General features: G+C 44.5%; 1 protein-coding gene across 4 annotated transcripts in view; it reads left to right on the forward strand.

Moving 5' to 3' along the window:
- ARHGAP22 (Rho GTPase activating protein 22) overlaps positions 1-14463 on the forward strand; it is a 166423-nt gene that overhangs the window by 137043 nt on the left and 14917 nt on the right. For 3 of the 4 annotated variants that reach the window (XM_060078687.1, XM_060078768.1, XM_060078845.1), the window contains one exon: positions 13112-13319. In XM_060078687.1, the coding sequence (XP_059934670.1) occupies positions 13112-13319 (208 nt within the window). Of the gene's footprint in view, positions 1-12519; positions 12653-13111; positions 13320-14463 lie in introns of those variants that run through there. The other variant, XM_060078915.1, reaches the window with a different exon arrangement.

A 14463-nucleotide genomic window follows, 5' to 3' on the forward strand; every position in this document is an offset into this window, starting at 1 on the left:
TTATTGAAGTTGGGGCTTCCCTGGTGGAGCAGTGGTTGAGAGTCCGCCTGCCGATGCAGGGGACGCAGATGCATGCCCCGGTCCGGGGGATCCTGCGTGCCGCGGAGCGGCTGGGCCTGTGGGCTGTGGCTGCTGGGCCTGCGTATCCGGAGCCTGTGCTCCGTGACGGGAGAGGCCACAACAGTGAGAGGCCCGCGTACCACCAAAAAAAAAAAAAGATACTGAAGTTGGTCTTCTAAATATTTAGAAACAGTTAATTTTCTTAGAACATGGATTTTTTAAATGGTTATCAAAATTCACATATTAAGCTTATAATGGTGCCAGGAGTATACTCTTTCTACCTTTTAATTTTATTTTTTACTAATTGTGAAAATAAAAACAGAAATATTCTAATACTGATTACATAGTATTATGTATTTACTAATTATATATGTATTGTGTATGTACTATGTATTATGTATGTACTAATTACATAGTATTGATACTTAGTATTTTCTAAGGTTGGAGGGAAAATCCATTGTTTTTGGGTCAAGGACTTACTCAGCTACAGTCCTGTGTTTCAGGCATGAAGTGCTCAGGCATTTTATTTTATTTTTATTTATTTATTTATTTATTTTTACAACTTTATTGGAGTATAATTGCTTCACAATGGTGTGTTAGTTTCCACTTTATAACAAAGTGAATCAGTTATACCTATACATCTGTTCCCATATCCCTTCCCTCTTGCGTCTCTCTCCCTCCCACCCTCCCTATCCCACCCCTCTAGGCGGTCACAAAGCACCGAGCTGATCTCCCTGTGCTATGCGGCTGCTTCCCACTAGCTATCTACCATACGTTTGGTAGTGTATATATGTCCATGCCGCTCTCTCGCTTTGTCACAGCTTACCCTTCCCCCTCCCCATATCCTCAAGTCCATTCTCAAGTAGGTCTGTGTCTTTATTCCTGTTTTACCCCTAGGATCTTCATGACATTTTTTTTATCTTAAATTCCATATATATGTGTTAGCATACGGTATTTGTCTTTCTCTTTCTGACTTATTTCACTCTGTATGACAGACTCTAGGTCTATCCACCTCATTACAAACAGGTCAATTTCGTTTCTTTTTATGGCTGAGTAATATTCCATTGTATATATGTGCCACATCTTCTTTATCCATTCATCCGATGATGGACACTTAGGTTGTTTCCATCTCTGGACTATTGTAAATAGAGCTATGAACATTTTGGTACATGACTCTTTTTGAATTATGGTTTTCTCAGGGTATATGCCTAGTAGTGGGATTGCTGGGTCATATGGTAGTTCTGTTTGTAGTTTTTTTTTTTTTTTTTTTTTTTTTTTTTTGCGGTATGCGGGCCTCTCACTGCTGTGGCCTCCTCCGTTGCGGAGCACAGGCTCCGGACGCGCAGGCTCCGGACGCGCAGGCTCAGCGGCCATGGCTCACGGGCCCAGCCGCTCCGCGGCATATGGGATCCTCCCAGACCGGGGCACGAACCCGTATCCCCTGCATCGGCAGGCGGACTCTCAACCACTTGCGCCACCAGGGAGGCCCCTGTTTGTAGTTTTTTAAGGAACCTCCATACTGTTCTCCATAGTGGCTGTACCAATTCACATTCCCACCAGCAGTGCAAGAGTGTTCCCTTTTCTCCACACCCTCTCCAGCATTTATTGTTTCTAGATTTCTTGATGATGGCCATTCTGACTGGTGTGAGAAGATATCTCATTGTAGTTTTGATTTGCATTTCTCTAATGATTAGTGATGTTGAGCATTCTTTCATGTGTTTGTTGGCAGTCTGTATATCTTCATTGGAGAAATGCCTATTTAAGTCTTCTGCCCATTTTTGGATTGGGTTGTTTTTTTGTTGTTGTTGTTATTGAGCTGCATGAGCTGCTTATAAATTTTGGAGATTAATCCTTTGTCAGTTGCTTCATTTGCAAATATTTTCTCCCATTCTGAGGGTTGTCTTTTCGTCTTATGGATTCCTTTGCTGTGCAAAAGCTTTGAAGTTTCATTAGGTCCCATTTGTTTGTTTTTGTTTTTATTTCCATTTCTCTAGGAGGTAGGTCAAAAAGGATCTTGCTGTTATTTATGTCACAGAGTGTTCTGCCTATGTTTTCCTCTAAGAGTTTGATAGTGTCTGGCCTTACATTTAGGTCTTTAATCCATTTTGAGCTTATTTTTGTGTATGGTGTTAGGGAGTGATCTAATCTCATACTTTTACATGTCCCTGTCCAGTTTTCCCAGCACCACTTATTGAAGAGGCTGTCCTTTTTCCACTGTACATTCCTGCCTCCTTTATGAAAGATAAGGTGACCATATGTGCGTGGGTTTATCTCTGGGCTTTCTATCCTGTTCCATTGATCTATCTTTCTGTTTTTGTGCCAGTACCATACTGTCTTGATTACTGTAGCTTTGTAGTATAGTCTGAAGTCAGGGAGCCTGATTCCTCCAGCTCCGTTTTTCGTTCTCAAGATTGCTTTGGCTATTCGGGGTCTTTTGTGTTTCCATACAAATTGTGAAACTTTTTGTTCTAGTTCTGTGAAAAATGCCAGTGGTAGTTGGTAGGGATTGCATTGAATCTGTAGAATGATTTGGGTAGTAGAGGCATTTTCACAATGTTGATTCTTCCAATCCAAGAACATGGTACATCTCTCCATCTATTTGTATCATCTTTAATTTCTTTCCTCAGTGTCTTATAATTTTCTGCATATGGGTATTTTGTCTCCTTAGGTAGGTTTATTCCTAGATATTTTATTCTTTTTGTTGCAGTGGTAAATGGGAGTGTTTTCTTGATTTCTCTTTCAGATTTTTCATCATTAGTGCATAGGAATGCCAGAGATTTCTGTGCATTAATTTTGTATCCTGCTACTTTACCAAATTCATTGATTAGTAGTAGTTTTCTGGTAGAATCTTCAGGATTCTCTATGTATAGTATCATGTCATCTGCAAACAGTGACAGCTTTACTTCTTCTTTTCCAATTTGGATTCCTTTTATTTCCTTTTCTTCTCTGATTGCGGTGGCTAAAAATTCCAAAAATATGTTGAATAAGATTGGTGAGAGTGGGCAACCTTGTCTTGTTCCTGATCTTAGTGGAAATGGTTTCAGTTTTTCACCATTGAGGACGATGTTGGCTGTGGGTTTGTCATATATGGCCTTTATTATGTTGAGGAAAGTTCCCTCTATGCCTACTTTCTGCAGGGTTTATCACATTGATTGATTTGCGTATATTGAAGAATCCTTGCATTCCTGGGATAAACCCCACTTGATCATGGTGTATGATCCTTTTAATGTGCTGTTGGATTCTGTTTGCTAGTATTTGGTTGAGGATTTTTGCATCTATGTTCATCAGTGATATTGGCCTGTAGTTTTCCTTCTTTGTGACATCCTTGTCTGGTTTTGGTGTCAAGGTGATGGTGGCCTCGTAGAATGAGTTTGGGAGTGTTCCTCCCTCTGCTATATTTTGGAAGAGTTTGAGAAGGATAGGTGTCAGCTCTTCTCTAAATGTTTGGTAGAATTCGCCTGTGAAGCCATCTGGTCCTGGGCTTTTGTTTGTTGGAAGATTTTTAATCATAGTTTCAATTTCAGTGCTTGTGATTGGTCTGTTCATATTTTCTATTTCTTCCTGATTCAGTCTTGGCAGGTTGTGCATTTCTAAGAATTTGTCCATTTCTTCCAGGTTGTCCATTTTATTGGCATATAGTTGCTTGTAGTAATCTCTCATGATCTTTTGTATTTCTGCAGTGTCAGTTGTTACTTCTCCTTTTTCATTTCTAATTCTATTGATTTGAGTCTTTTCCCTTTTTTTCTTGATGAGTCTGGCTAATGGTTTATCAATTTTGTTTATCTTCTCAAAGAACCAGCTTTTAGTTTTATTGATCTTTGCTATTGTTTCCTTCATTTTTTTTTCATTTATTTCTGATCTGATCTTTATGATTTCTTTCCTTCTGCTAACTTTGGGGGTTTTTTGTTCTTCTTTCTCTAATTGCTTTAGGTGCAAGGTTAGGTTGTTTATTTGAGATGTTTCCTGTTTCTTAAGGTAGGATTGTATCGCTATAAACTTCCCTCTTAGAACTGCTTTTGCTGCATCCCATAGGTTTTGGGTCGTCATGTCTCCATTGTCATTTGTTTCTAGGTATTTTTAAATTTCCTCTTTGATTTCTTCAGTGATCACTTCGTTAGTAAGTAGTGTATTGTTTAGCCTCCATGTGTTTGTATTTTTTACAGATCTTTTCCTGTAATTGATATCTAGTCTCATAGCATTGTGGTCGGAAAAGATGCTTGATACAATTTCAATTTTCTTAAATTTAGCAAGGCTTGATTTGTGACCCAAGATATGATCTATCCTGGAGAATGTTCCATGAGCACTTGAGAAAAATGTGTATTCTGTTGTTTCTGGATGGAATGTCCTATAAATATCAATTAAGTCCATCCTGTTTAATGTGTCATTTAAAGCTTGTGTTTCCTTATTTATTTTCATTTTGGATGATCTGTCCATTGGTGAAAGTGGGGTGGTAAAGTCCCCTACTATGAATGTGTTACTGTCGATTTCTCCTTTTATGGCTGTATTTGCCTTATGTATTGAGGTGCTCCTATGTTGGGTGCCTAAATATTTACAATTGTTATATCTTCTTCTTGGATCAATCCCTTGATCATTATGTAGTGTCCTTCTTTGTCTCTTCTAATAGTCTTTATTTTAAAGTCTATTTTGTCTGATATGAGAATTGCTACTCCATCTTTCTTTTGATTTCCATTTGCATGGAATATCTTTTTCCATCCCCTTACTTTCAGTCTGTATGTGTCTCTAGGTCTGAAGTGGGTCTCCTGTAGACAGCATATATATGGGTCTTGTTTTTGCATCCATTCAGCCAATCTGTGTCTTTTGGTGGGAGCATTTACATTTAAGGTAATTATCGATATGTATGTTCCTATTCCCATTTTCTTAATTGTTTTGTGTTCGTTATCGTAGGTCTTTTCCTTCTGTTGTGTTTCTTGCCTAGAGAAGTTCCTTTAGCATTTGTTGTAAAGCTGGTTTGGTGGTGCTGAACTCTCTCAGCTTTTGCTTGTCTGTAAAGGTTTTAATTTCTCCATCAAATCTGAATGAGATCCTTGCTGGGTAGAGTAATCTTGGTTGCAGGTTTCTCTCCTTCATCACTTTAAATATGTCCTGCCAGTCCCTTCTGGCTTGCAGAGTTTCTGCTGAAAGATCAGCTGTTAACCTTATGGGGATTCCCTTGTGTGCTATTTGTTGTTTTTCCCTTGCTGCTTTTAATATGTTTTCTTTGTATTTAACTTTTCACAGTTTGATTAATATGTGTCTTGGCATATTTCTCCTTGGATTTATTCTGTATGGGACTCTCTGCCTCCTGGATTTGATTAACTATTTCCTTTCCCATATTAGGGAAGTTTTCAACTATAATCTCTTCAAATATTTTCTCAGTCCCTTTCTTTTTCTCTTCTTCTTCTGGAACCCCTATAATTTGAATGTTGGTGAGTTTAATGTTGTCCCAGAGGTCTCTGAGACTGTCCTCAGTTCTTTTCATTCTTTTTTCTTTATTCTGCTCTGCAGTAGTTATTTCCACTATTTTATCTTCCACGTCACTTCTCCGTTCTTCCGCCTCAGTTATTCTGCTACTGATCCCATCTAGAGTATTTTTAATTTCATTTATTGTGTTTTTCATTGTTGCTTGTTTCATCTTTAGTTCTTCTTGGTCCTTGTTAAATGTTTCTTGCATTTTGTCTATTCTATTTCCAAGATTTTGGATCATCTTTACTATCATTATTCTGAATTCTTTTTCAGGTAGACTGCCTATTTCCTCTTCATTTGTTAGGTCTGGTGGGTTTTTATCTTGCTCCTTCACCTGCTCTGTGTTTTTCTGTCTTCTCATTTTGCTTATATTACTGTGTTTGGGGTCTCCTTTTTGCAGGCTGCAGGTTCATAGTTCCCATTGTTTTTGGTGTTTGTCCCCAGTGGCTAAGGTTGGTTTAGTGGGTTGTGTAGGCTTCCTGGTGGAGGGGACTAGTGCCTGTGTTCTGGTGGATGAGGCTGGATTTTGTCTTTCTGGTGGGCAGGTCCACGTCTGGTGGTGTGTTTTCAGGTGTCTGTGGACTTATTATGATTTAGGCAGCCTCTCTGCTAATGGGTGGCGTTGTGTTCCTGTCTTGCTAGTTTGGCATAGGGTGTCCAGCACTGTAGCTTGCTGGTCGTTGAGTGAAGCTGGGTGCTGGTGTTGAGATGGAGATCTCTGGGAGGTTTTCGCCGTTTGATATTATGTGGAGCTGGGAGGTCTCTTGTGGACCAGTGTCCTGAAGTTGGCTCTCCCACCTCAGTGGCACAGCACTGACTCCTGGCTGCAGCACCAAGAGCCTTTCATCCACACAGCTCCTCAGTTTGGGATGATTCTTTGTCTATTCATGTATTCCACAGATGCAGGGTACATCAAGTTGATTGTGGAGCTTTAATCCGCTGCTTCCGAGGCTGCTGGGAGAGATTTCCCTTTCTCTTCTTTGTTCTCACAGCACCCTGGGTTCAGCTTTGGATTTGGCCCCGCCTCTGTGTGTAGGTCGCCGGAGGGCGTCTCTTCTTCGCTCAGACAGGATGGGGTTAAAGGAGCAGCCACTTCGGGGACTGTGGCTCACTCAGGCGGGGGGAGGGAGGGGTGCGATTGCGGGGCAAGCCTGTGGCTGCAGAGGCCGGCGTGATTTTGCACCAGCCTGAGGCGTGCTGTGCGCTCTCCCGGGGAAGCCATCCCTGGATACCGGGACCCCGGCAGTGGTGGGCTGCACAGGCTCTTGGAAGGGGGGCGTGGACAGTGACCTGCGCTCGCACACAGGCCTCTTGGCGGCGGCAGCAGCAGCCCTAGCGTCCCACACCTGTCTCTGGGGTCCGCGCTTTTAGCCGTGGCTCGCGCCCATCTCTGGAACTCCTTTAAGCAGCTCTCTTAGTCCCCTCTCCTCGTGCACCAGGAAACAAAGAGGGAAGAAAAAGGCTCTTGCCTCTTCGGCAGGTCCAGACTTTTTCCCGGACTCCCTCCCGGCCAGCCGTGGCACACTAACCCCCTGCAGGCTGTGTTCACGCCGCCAACCCCAGTCCTCTCCCTGTGCTCCGACCTGAAGCCGGAGCCTCAGCTCCCAGCCCTGCCCGCCCTGGTGGGCGAGCAGACAAGCCTCTCGGGCTGGTGAGTGCTGGTCGGCACCAATCCTCTGTGCGGAAATCTCTCCGCTTTGCCCTCCGCACCCCTGTTGCTGTGCTCTCCTCCCCGACTCCGAAGCTTCCCCCTCCGCCACCTGCAATCTCCGCCCGCGAAGGGGCTTCCTAGAGTGTGGAAACCTTTCCTCCTTCACGGCTCCCTCCCACTGGTGCAGGCCCCGTCCCTATCCTTTTGTCTCTGTTTATTCTTTTTTCTTTTGCCCTACCCAGGTATGTGGGGGGTTTCTTGCCTTTTGGGAGGTCTGAGGTCTTCTGCCAGCCTTCAGTAGGTGTTCTGTAGGAGTTGTTCCACATGTAGATGTATTTCTGGTGTATCTTTGGGGAGGAAGGTGATCTCTGTGTCTTACTCTTCCGCCATCTTCCCCGGAAGTCCGCTCAGGCATTTTAGATTTTCTTTTTTCTTTTTTTTTTTTTTTGCGGTACGCGGGCCCCTCACCGCTGTGGCCTCTCCCGCCATGGAGCACAGGCTCCGGACGCACAGGCCCAGCGGCCATGGCTCACGGGCCCAGCCGCTCCATGGCATGTGGGATCTTCCTGGACCGGGGCATGAATCTGTGTCCCCTGCATCAGCAGGCGGACTCCCAACCACTGCGCCACGAGGGAAGCCCTAGATTTTCTAGTAAACATTGGTGTAACTCTAAAATAGCATGACATGACCAACACCACTTATTGAAGAACCTGTCTTTTCTCCATTGTACAGTCTTGCCTCCGTTGTCGTAGATTAATTGACCATAGGTGTGTGTGTTTATTTTTGGGCTCTCTCCTGTTCCATTGATCTATACTTCTTTTTTTGTGCCAGTACCATACTGTTTTGATTACTGTAGCTTTGTAGTATAGTCTGAAGTCAGGGAGTTTGATTCCTCGAGCTCTGTTTTTCTTTCTCAGGATTGCTTTGACTATTCAGGGTCTTTTGTGTTTCCACATAAATTTTAAGATTTTTTGTTCTAGTTCTGTGAAAAATGCCACTGGTAATTTGATAGGGACTACATTGAATCTGTAGATTGCCTTGGGTAGTATAGTCATTTTGACAATATTGATTCTTCTAATCCAAGAACATGGTATATCCTTCCATCTATTTGTGTCATCTCCAATTTCTTTCATCAGAGTATTATAGTTTTCAGAGTAGAGGCTTTTGTCTCCTTAGGTAGGTTTATTCCTAGGTATTTTATTCTTTTTGATGCAGTGGTAAATGGGATTGTTTCCTTAATTTCTCTTTCTGATATTCCATTTTAGTGTATACAAATGCAAGAGATTTCTGTGTGTTAATTTTGTATCCTGCAACTTTACCGAATTCATTGATGAGCTCTAGTAGTTTTCTGGTAGCATCTTTGGGATTTTCTATGTATAATGTCGTGTTATCTGCAGACAGTGATGGTTTTACTTCTTCTTTTCCAATTTGGGTTCCTTCTATTTCTTGGACTTCCAAAACTATGTTGAACAAAAGTTGTGACAGTGGACATTCTTGCCTTGTTCCTGATCTTAGAGGGAATGCTTTCAGCTTTTCACCATTGAGAATGATGTTAGCTGTGGGTTTGTCATATATGGCCTTTATTATGTTGAGGTAAGTTCCCTCTGTTCACACTTTCTGGAGAGCTTTTATCATAAATGGGTGTTGAATTTTGTTAAAAGCCTTTTCTGCATCTACTGAGATGATCATATGGTTTTTATTCTTCAGTTTGTTAATGTGTATCGCACTGATTGATTTGCAGATATTGAAGAATCCTTGCATTTCCTGGGATAAATCCCACTTGATCCTGGTGTATGATCTTTTTAATATATTTTTGGATTTGGTTTGCTACTATTTTGTTGAATATTTTTGCATCTATGTTCATCAGTGATACTGGCCTGTAATTTTCTTTTTATGGTATCTTTGTCTGGTTTTGGTCTCAGGGAGATGGTGGCCTCATATAAAGAGCTTGGGGGAGTATTCCTTCCTCTGCAGTTTTTTGGAAGAGTTTGAGAAAGATAGGTGTTAACTTTTCTCTAAATGTTTGATAGAATACGCCTGTGAAGCCATCTGGTCCTGGACTTTTGTTGGAAGTATTTTAATCACTATTTCAATTTCATTACTTCTGACTGGTCCATTCATATTTTCTATTTCTTCCTGGTTCAGTCTTGGGAGATTGTACCTTTTTAAGAATTTGTCCATTTCTTCTAGGTTGTCCATTTTATTGGCATATAGTTGCTTATAGTAGCCTCTTATGATCCTTTGTATTTCTGTGGTGTCAGTTGTAATTTCTCCCTTTTCATTTCTAATTTTATTGAGTCCTCTCCCTCTTTTTCTTGATGAATCTGTCTAAAGGCTTATCAATTTTGTTTATCTTCTCAAAGAACCAGCTTTTAGTTTCATTGATCTTTGCTATTGTTTTCTTCGTCTCTACTTATTTCTGCTCTGATCTTTATGATTTCTTTCCTTCTACTAACTTTGGGTTTTGTTTGTTCTTCTTTCTCTAGCTGCTTTAGGTGTAAGTTTAGGTTATTTGAGATTTTTCTTGTTTCCCGAGGTAAGATTGTATTGCTATAAACTTCCCTCTTAGAACTGCTTTTGCTGCATCCTATGAGTTTTGGACCATCATGTTTTCATTGTCATTTGTCTCTAGGCATTTTTAAATTTCTTCTTTGATTTCTTCAGTGATCCCTTGGTTGTTTAGTAACATATTGTTTAGCCTCTGTGTGTTTGTGGTTTTTACAGTTTTTATCCTGTAATTGATTTCTAATAGCATTGTGGTCAGAAAAGATGCTTGATATGATTTCAGTATTCTTAAATTCACTGATTTGTGGCCCAAGATGTGGTCTATCCAGGAGAATGTTCCATGTAGACTGCCTGGGTTTGAACCTTCACCCTGCCACATGCTGAGTGAACTTGGGCACATTCTGAAGCCCGCTGCCTCTCAGTTTGTTCATCTGGAAATTGGGAATGATGATGATGGTGATGATGATAACAATAATGGTAATATTTCCTAAGTTATCCAGCTGTCTGAGGATCAAATATGTTGATACATGTAAAGTGCTTAGAACATCACCTGGCACCATGGGTGCCATGTCTCGGCAAGTTCCGCACACTTTCCTTGTGCACATGTATATGCATGCACACACACACATATGCACACACAAGTCCACATGCATGTGTATGCATGAACACTCACACGCTCACACACACATGCAGCCACAAACTTCTCCCCAAAGCATTGATGGCGTCACTGGGTGCCTTCCTTGTGGGCGTGTTTTCTAGAAGGGAGATATCTCATCCCCCAGGTTCTATATACTTTGTCTTTAGGTCGAGCAGCATGAGAAGGAACATTGACTGAGTCCTGATCTATGTCAGGCACTGTCTTAGGGACTGATGTATCTTATTTCAAAACAGCCATTGTGTGTGGGAAGCTACAGTAGGCAGCCGTCCGTCCTGCCACCCTCTCACCTGGCTGGCTCAGCACTCAGGTCTTGGGAGTCCACCTGCCTGGGCTGCGTCCCTCTGGGAGGACAGAACTGCCTGGACAGAACGGAGCTTTGATGTCATGCTCTGGCCCACCCCACAGCCGCCCTGCGGGGATGGTCTCTGAGTCAGAGATAGGGAGATGGCAGATGGCGGGCATTCCAGAGTCCTTGTAGAGCTTAGGGCTGGGAGAAGTCTGTTTCTCCTTCACTATCACTGTGAGTTAGGGAGCTTCATGGATCTCCACTCCTTCCTTCCTTTGCCTGGGCTGCCAGGAACCTCTTTGCCCAGTTGTATATTTAGTTGTCACAGGTTTTCTGGGCCAAAAGTTCCTTTACCTTCTTGCTCTCTCCCTCTGTCCCTCATTTGCTTTCTTGTCCTGTATTAAATGTTTTGGATATTTTGCTTCCTAATTTTTTTTTTTGCAAATGTTATTGAAATATAGCAAACAGAAAGGTGAACAGATCACAGGTTTCACAAGTGTGTAGTTTAATGATTTTTCTCAAAGTGAACAAAGCTGGGTAAGCAGTGCGCAGGTCCAGAATCCGAGTATTACCAGCACCCCCGGGTCCCCTCAGGCTCCTTCCAGTCACTGACCCACCAAGGTAACTATGTTCTGACCTGGTTTTGCACTTTACATAAATGGAGTCATGCAGTGTACACTCTGGGTCTGGCTTCTGCTAGCAATTATGGGTTTTTTTTTTTTCACTTAAAAAATTTTTGGTAAAAATAGGTCTGACATAAAATTTTAACTTTTTTTTTTTTTTTTTTTTTTTTTGCGGTACACGGGCCTCTCACTGTTGTGGCCTCTCCCGTTGCGGAGCACAGGCTCCGGACACGCAGGCTCAGCAGCCATGGCTCACGGGCCCAGCCGCTCCGTGGCATGTGGGATCTTCCCAGACCGGGGCACGAACCCGTATCCCCTGCATCGGCAAGCAGACTCTCAACCACTGCGCCACCCGGGAAGCCCAAAATTTTAACCATTTTTAAGTGTACAGTTCAGTGGCATTAAGTATACTCGTCATGTGCAATCATCACCATCATTCATCTCCAGAACTCTTTTCATCTTGTAAAACAGACTCTGTACCCATTAAACAATAACTGTTCATTCCATTGTCCTCCAATCCCTGGCAACCACCATTCTACCTTCCACCTCTATGAATCTGATTATTCTAAGTACCCATATAAGTGGAATCATACAGTATTTTACTTGTTTTAGTGGACTGGCTTATTTCACTCGGCAAAATGTCCTCAAGGTTTGTCCATGTTATAGCATGTGTCAGAATTTCCTTCTTTTTTTTTTTTTTTTTTTTGCGGTATGCGGGCCTCTCACTGTCGTGGCCTCCCCCGTTGCGGAGCACAGGCTCCAGACGCGCAGGCTCCGGACGCGCAGGCTCAGCGGCCATGGCTCACGGGCCCAGCCGCTCCGCGGCATATGGGATCCTCCCAGACCGGGGCACGAACCCGTATCCCCTGCATCGGCAGGCGGACTCTCAACCACTTGCGCCACCAGGGAGGCCCAGAATTTCCTTCTTTTTATGGCTGAATAATATTCTGTTGTATGTATGTATCACATTTTGTTTACCCATCTACCCACTGATGGACACTTGGGTTGCTTCCACCATTTGGATGTTGTGAATACTACTACTGTGAACATGGGTGTACATATATCTGCTCAAGTCTCTGCTTTCACGTCTTTTGGGTATATAGAATTACTGGATCATATGGTAACTCTGTTTTAAATTTTTTGAGGTGCCTCCATACTGTTTCCCACAGTGGCTGCACCATTTTACATTCCCATGAACAGGGCACAAGGGTTCCAATTTCTTGACATCCTCACCAACACATTTTCTGTTTTTCAGATAGTACCCGTCCTCATGGGTGTGAGGTGGTTTTGATTTGCATTTCACTAATGATCAGTGATGCTGAGTTGTGATTCTGCTTCCACATCCTCTGTCGTCTTTTTGCCTGAGCTGTGTCCCATCTGTTGTCATTGCTGTCCCGTGCTCCACGGTATGAGTAGACCATGACGATCCCGCTCATTCTGCCGCTCATGGGCATTAGGTAGCTTCCCATTTGGAGGGATTGCAAGGGAGTGCCACTAAGAACATTCTAGAGTGCGTCTTTCGGTGGACATAGTGTTGGGTTTTTAAATGCAAGCCACTTCCATTTGGAGGTTAGTGTTGCATAAATAAACCAATCAATAAAATGCATAATGCATGCTCCCTGAGGGCCCTCCCTGAGGGTCCTCAGGCTTGAACAAGCTCCACAGGCCAGGCCAGGCCCCTGCCCGCTATGCCCTCCTGCCCCGTTGCAGCCGCCTGGTGCCTGCCCTCCCAGTTTCTAACCTGCTCCCTCACGGGGAGCCACCCTTGGCCCTGACAGCAGCCCCTGCCCTCTGTTGTCCCCAGCGCCCTCCCCCACTGCCAAGCTGGCTAGCTGAGGGTGTGACCAGCTCCTCTCTGTGCCCAGGGGTCTTTGGGCAGCGCCTGGAGGACACAGTCCACCACGAGCGGAAGTATGGCCCGCGCCTGGCACCCCTGCTGGTGGAGCAGTGTGTGGACTTCATCCGGGAGCGCGGGCTCACCGAAGAGGGCCTCTTCCGCATGCCTGGCCAGGCCAACCTGGTGAGGGACCTGCAGGATTCCTTCGACTGTGGGGAGAAGCCACTGTTTGACAGGTGAGCTCCTGGGAGGGGTGCAGATAGGGCCACCTGTCCATTCCCCTGCATAGCCTCCTCTCAGGATGCCTGCTGAGAGGCATGGGTGCAGGATGGAGGATGGGATGGCGCCCTACACTGGCACGTGCCCAGCCAGCCCTCCCAGTGGGTGGAGTGCAGGGCACAGAATCACTGCAGCACTCCTGCATCTCCCTTAGGGGTGGATCCTGCCACCTCCATGTGGGCTATATCCACTGTGGATGCCCGTAAGCCCACCCCAGCAGGAGCAGGGAAAGGCCTCTGCTGACACCATCCAGGACTCCAGGCCTTCTGCATGGTCTGTCTCTTGGCTCTGCTTTCTTGGGATGACTTGCCCCCCAGGCTCCTTTGGTGCCAAGATGGAGGTGTGGCTCCAGCCCCACATTCTCACAGGTTTTGGGGGCGGGGGAGCAAGTCTCCTCCACCTGTCCTGGGCCAGTGCCCATCCTACCCCATCACTGGGGCTTACTGGGTCCTGGGCTCCACCCCGGGATAGTCAGCCTCACTTAGAGCCCAGGGGCTAAGAACGGGGGAGAGGTAGCTGTTTGGGGGCCTCCATTATGGTATCGCCATTATGGGGCAGTTTTTCATAGAAAATGCTTTTTGTATCAAGCCAGCCCTGGCCCCCATGGAGCTTCTGCCCATTCTTCTCAGATCTGCCTTCACAGACGAGGGCCCCTCTGTTGCAGGATAGGTCCACAGGTTTCTGCTGGCAGCCCTGGCGTTTTCAGATCTTTTCCTCTCGGGGCAGGACACTTCCAGTCCCTCCAGCATCTGCCCAGACCCATCACCACAGCCAGGAGAGTCTGTCAATTCCTTTTTCACATGTGGAGCCTGGGACTGATCACCACTCCCCAGAGGGGGTCTGCCCAGGAGGGCACAGGGGTTCCTTCATCTGGAGCCTTGTGAATTTCCATTTGATACTCTGAGCTTGTGGTTCATTATTTATAATCTCAGTGAGCTTGGGGTCCACTCTGAACCTCTGCCAGCCAAGCCTCTTCCATCCTGTGCCTGTGTGGCTGTGGGTCAGGGTTGGAGATTGCTTCAAATAATGCTTCTCTGTGGTTCCTGGAAACTTGCTCTTGACGTTGAGGTTTTTTAGAGAAGGGACCACGGCCCCACACCT

The sequence above is a fragment of the Mesoplodon densirostris genome, chromosome 1 (genome assembly GCF_025265405.1).
Source record: "Mesoplodon densirostris isolate mMesDen1 chromosome 1, mMesDen1 primary haplotype, whole genome shotgun sequence".
NCBI lineage: Eukaryota > Metazoa > Chordata > Mammalia > Artiodactyla > Ziphiidae > Mesoplodon > Mesoplodon densirostris.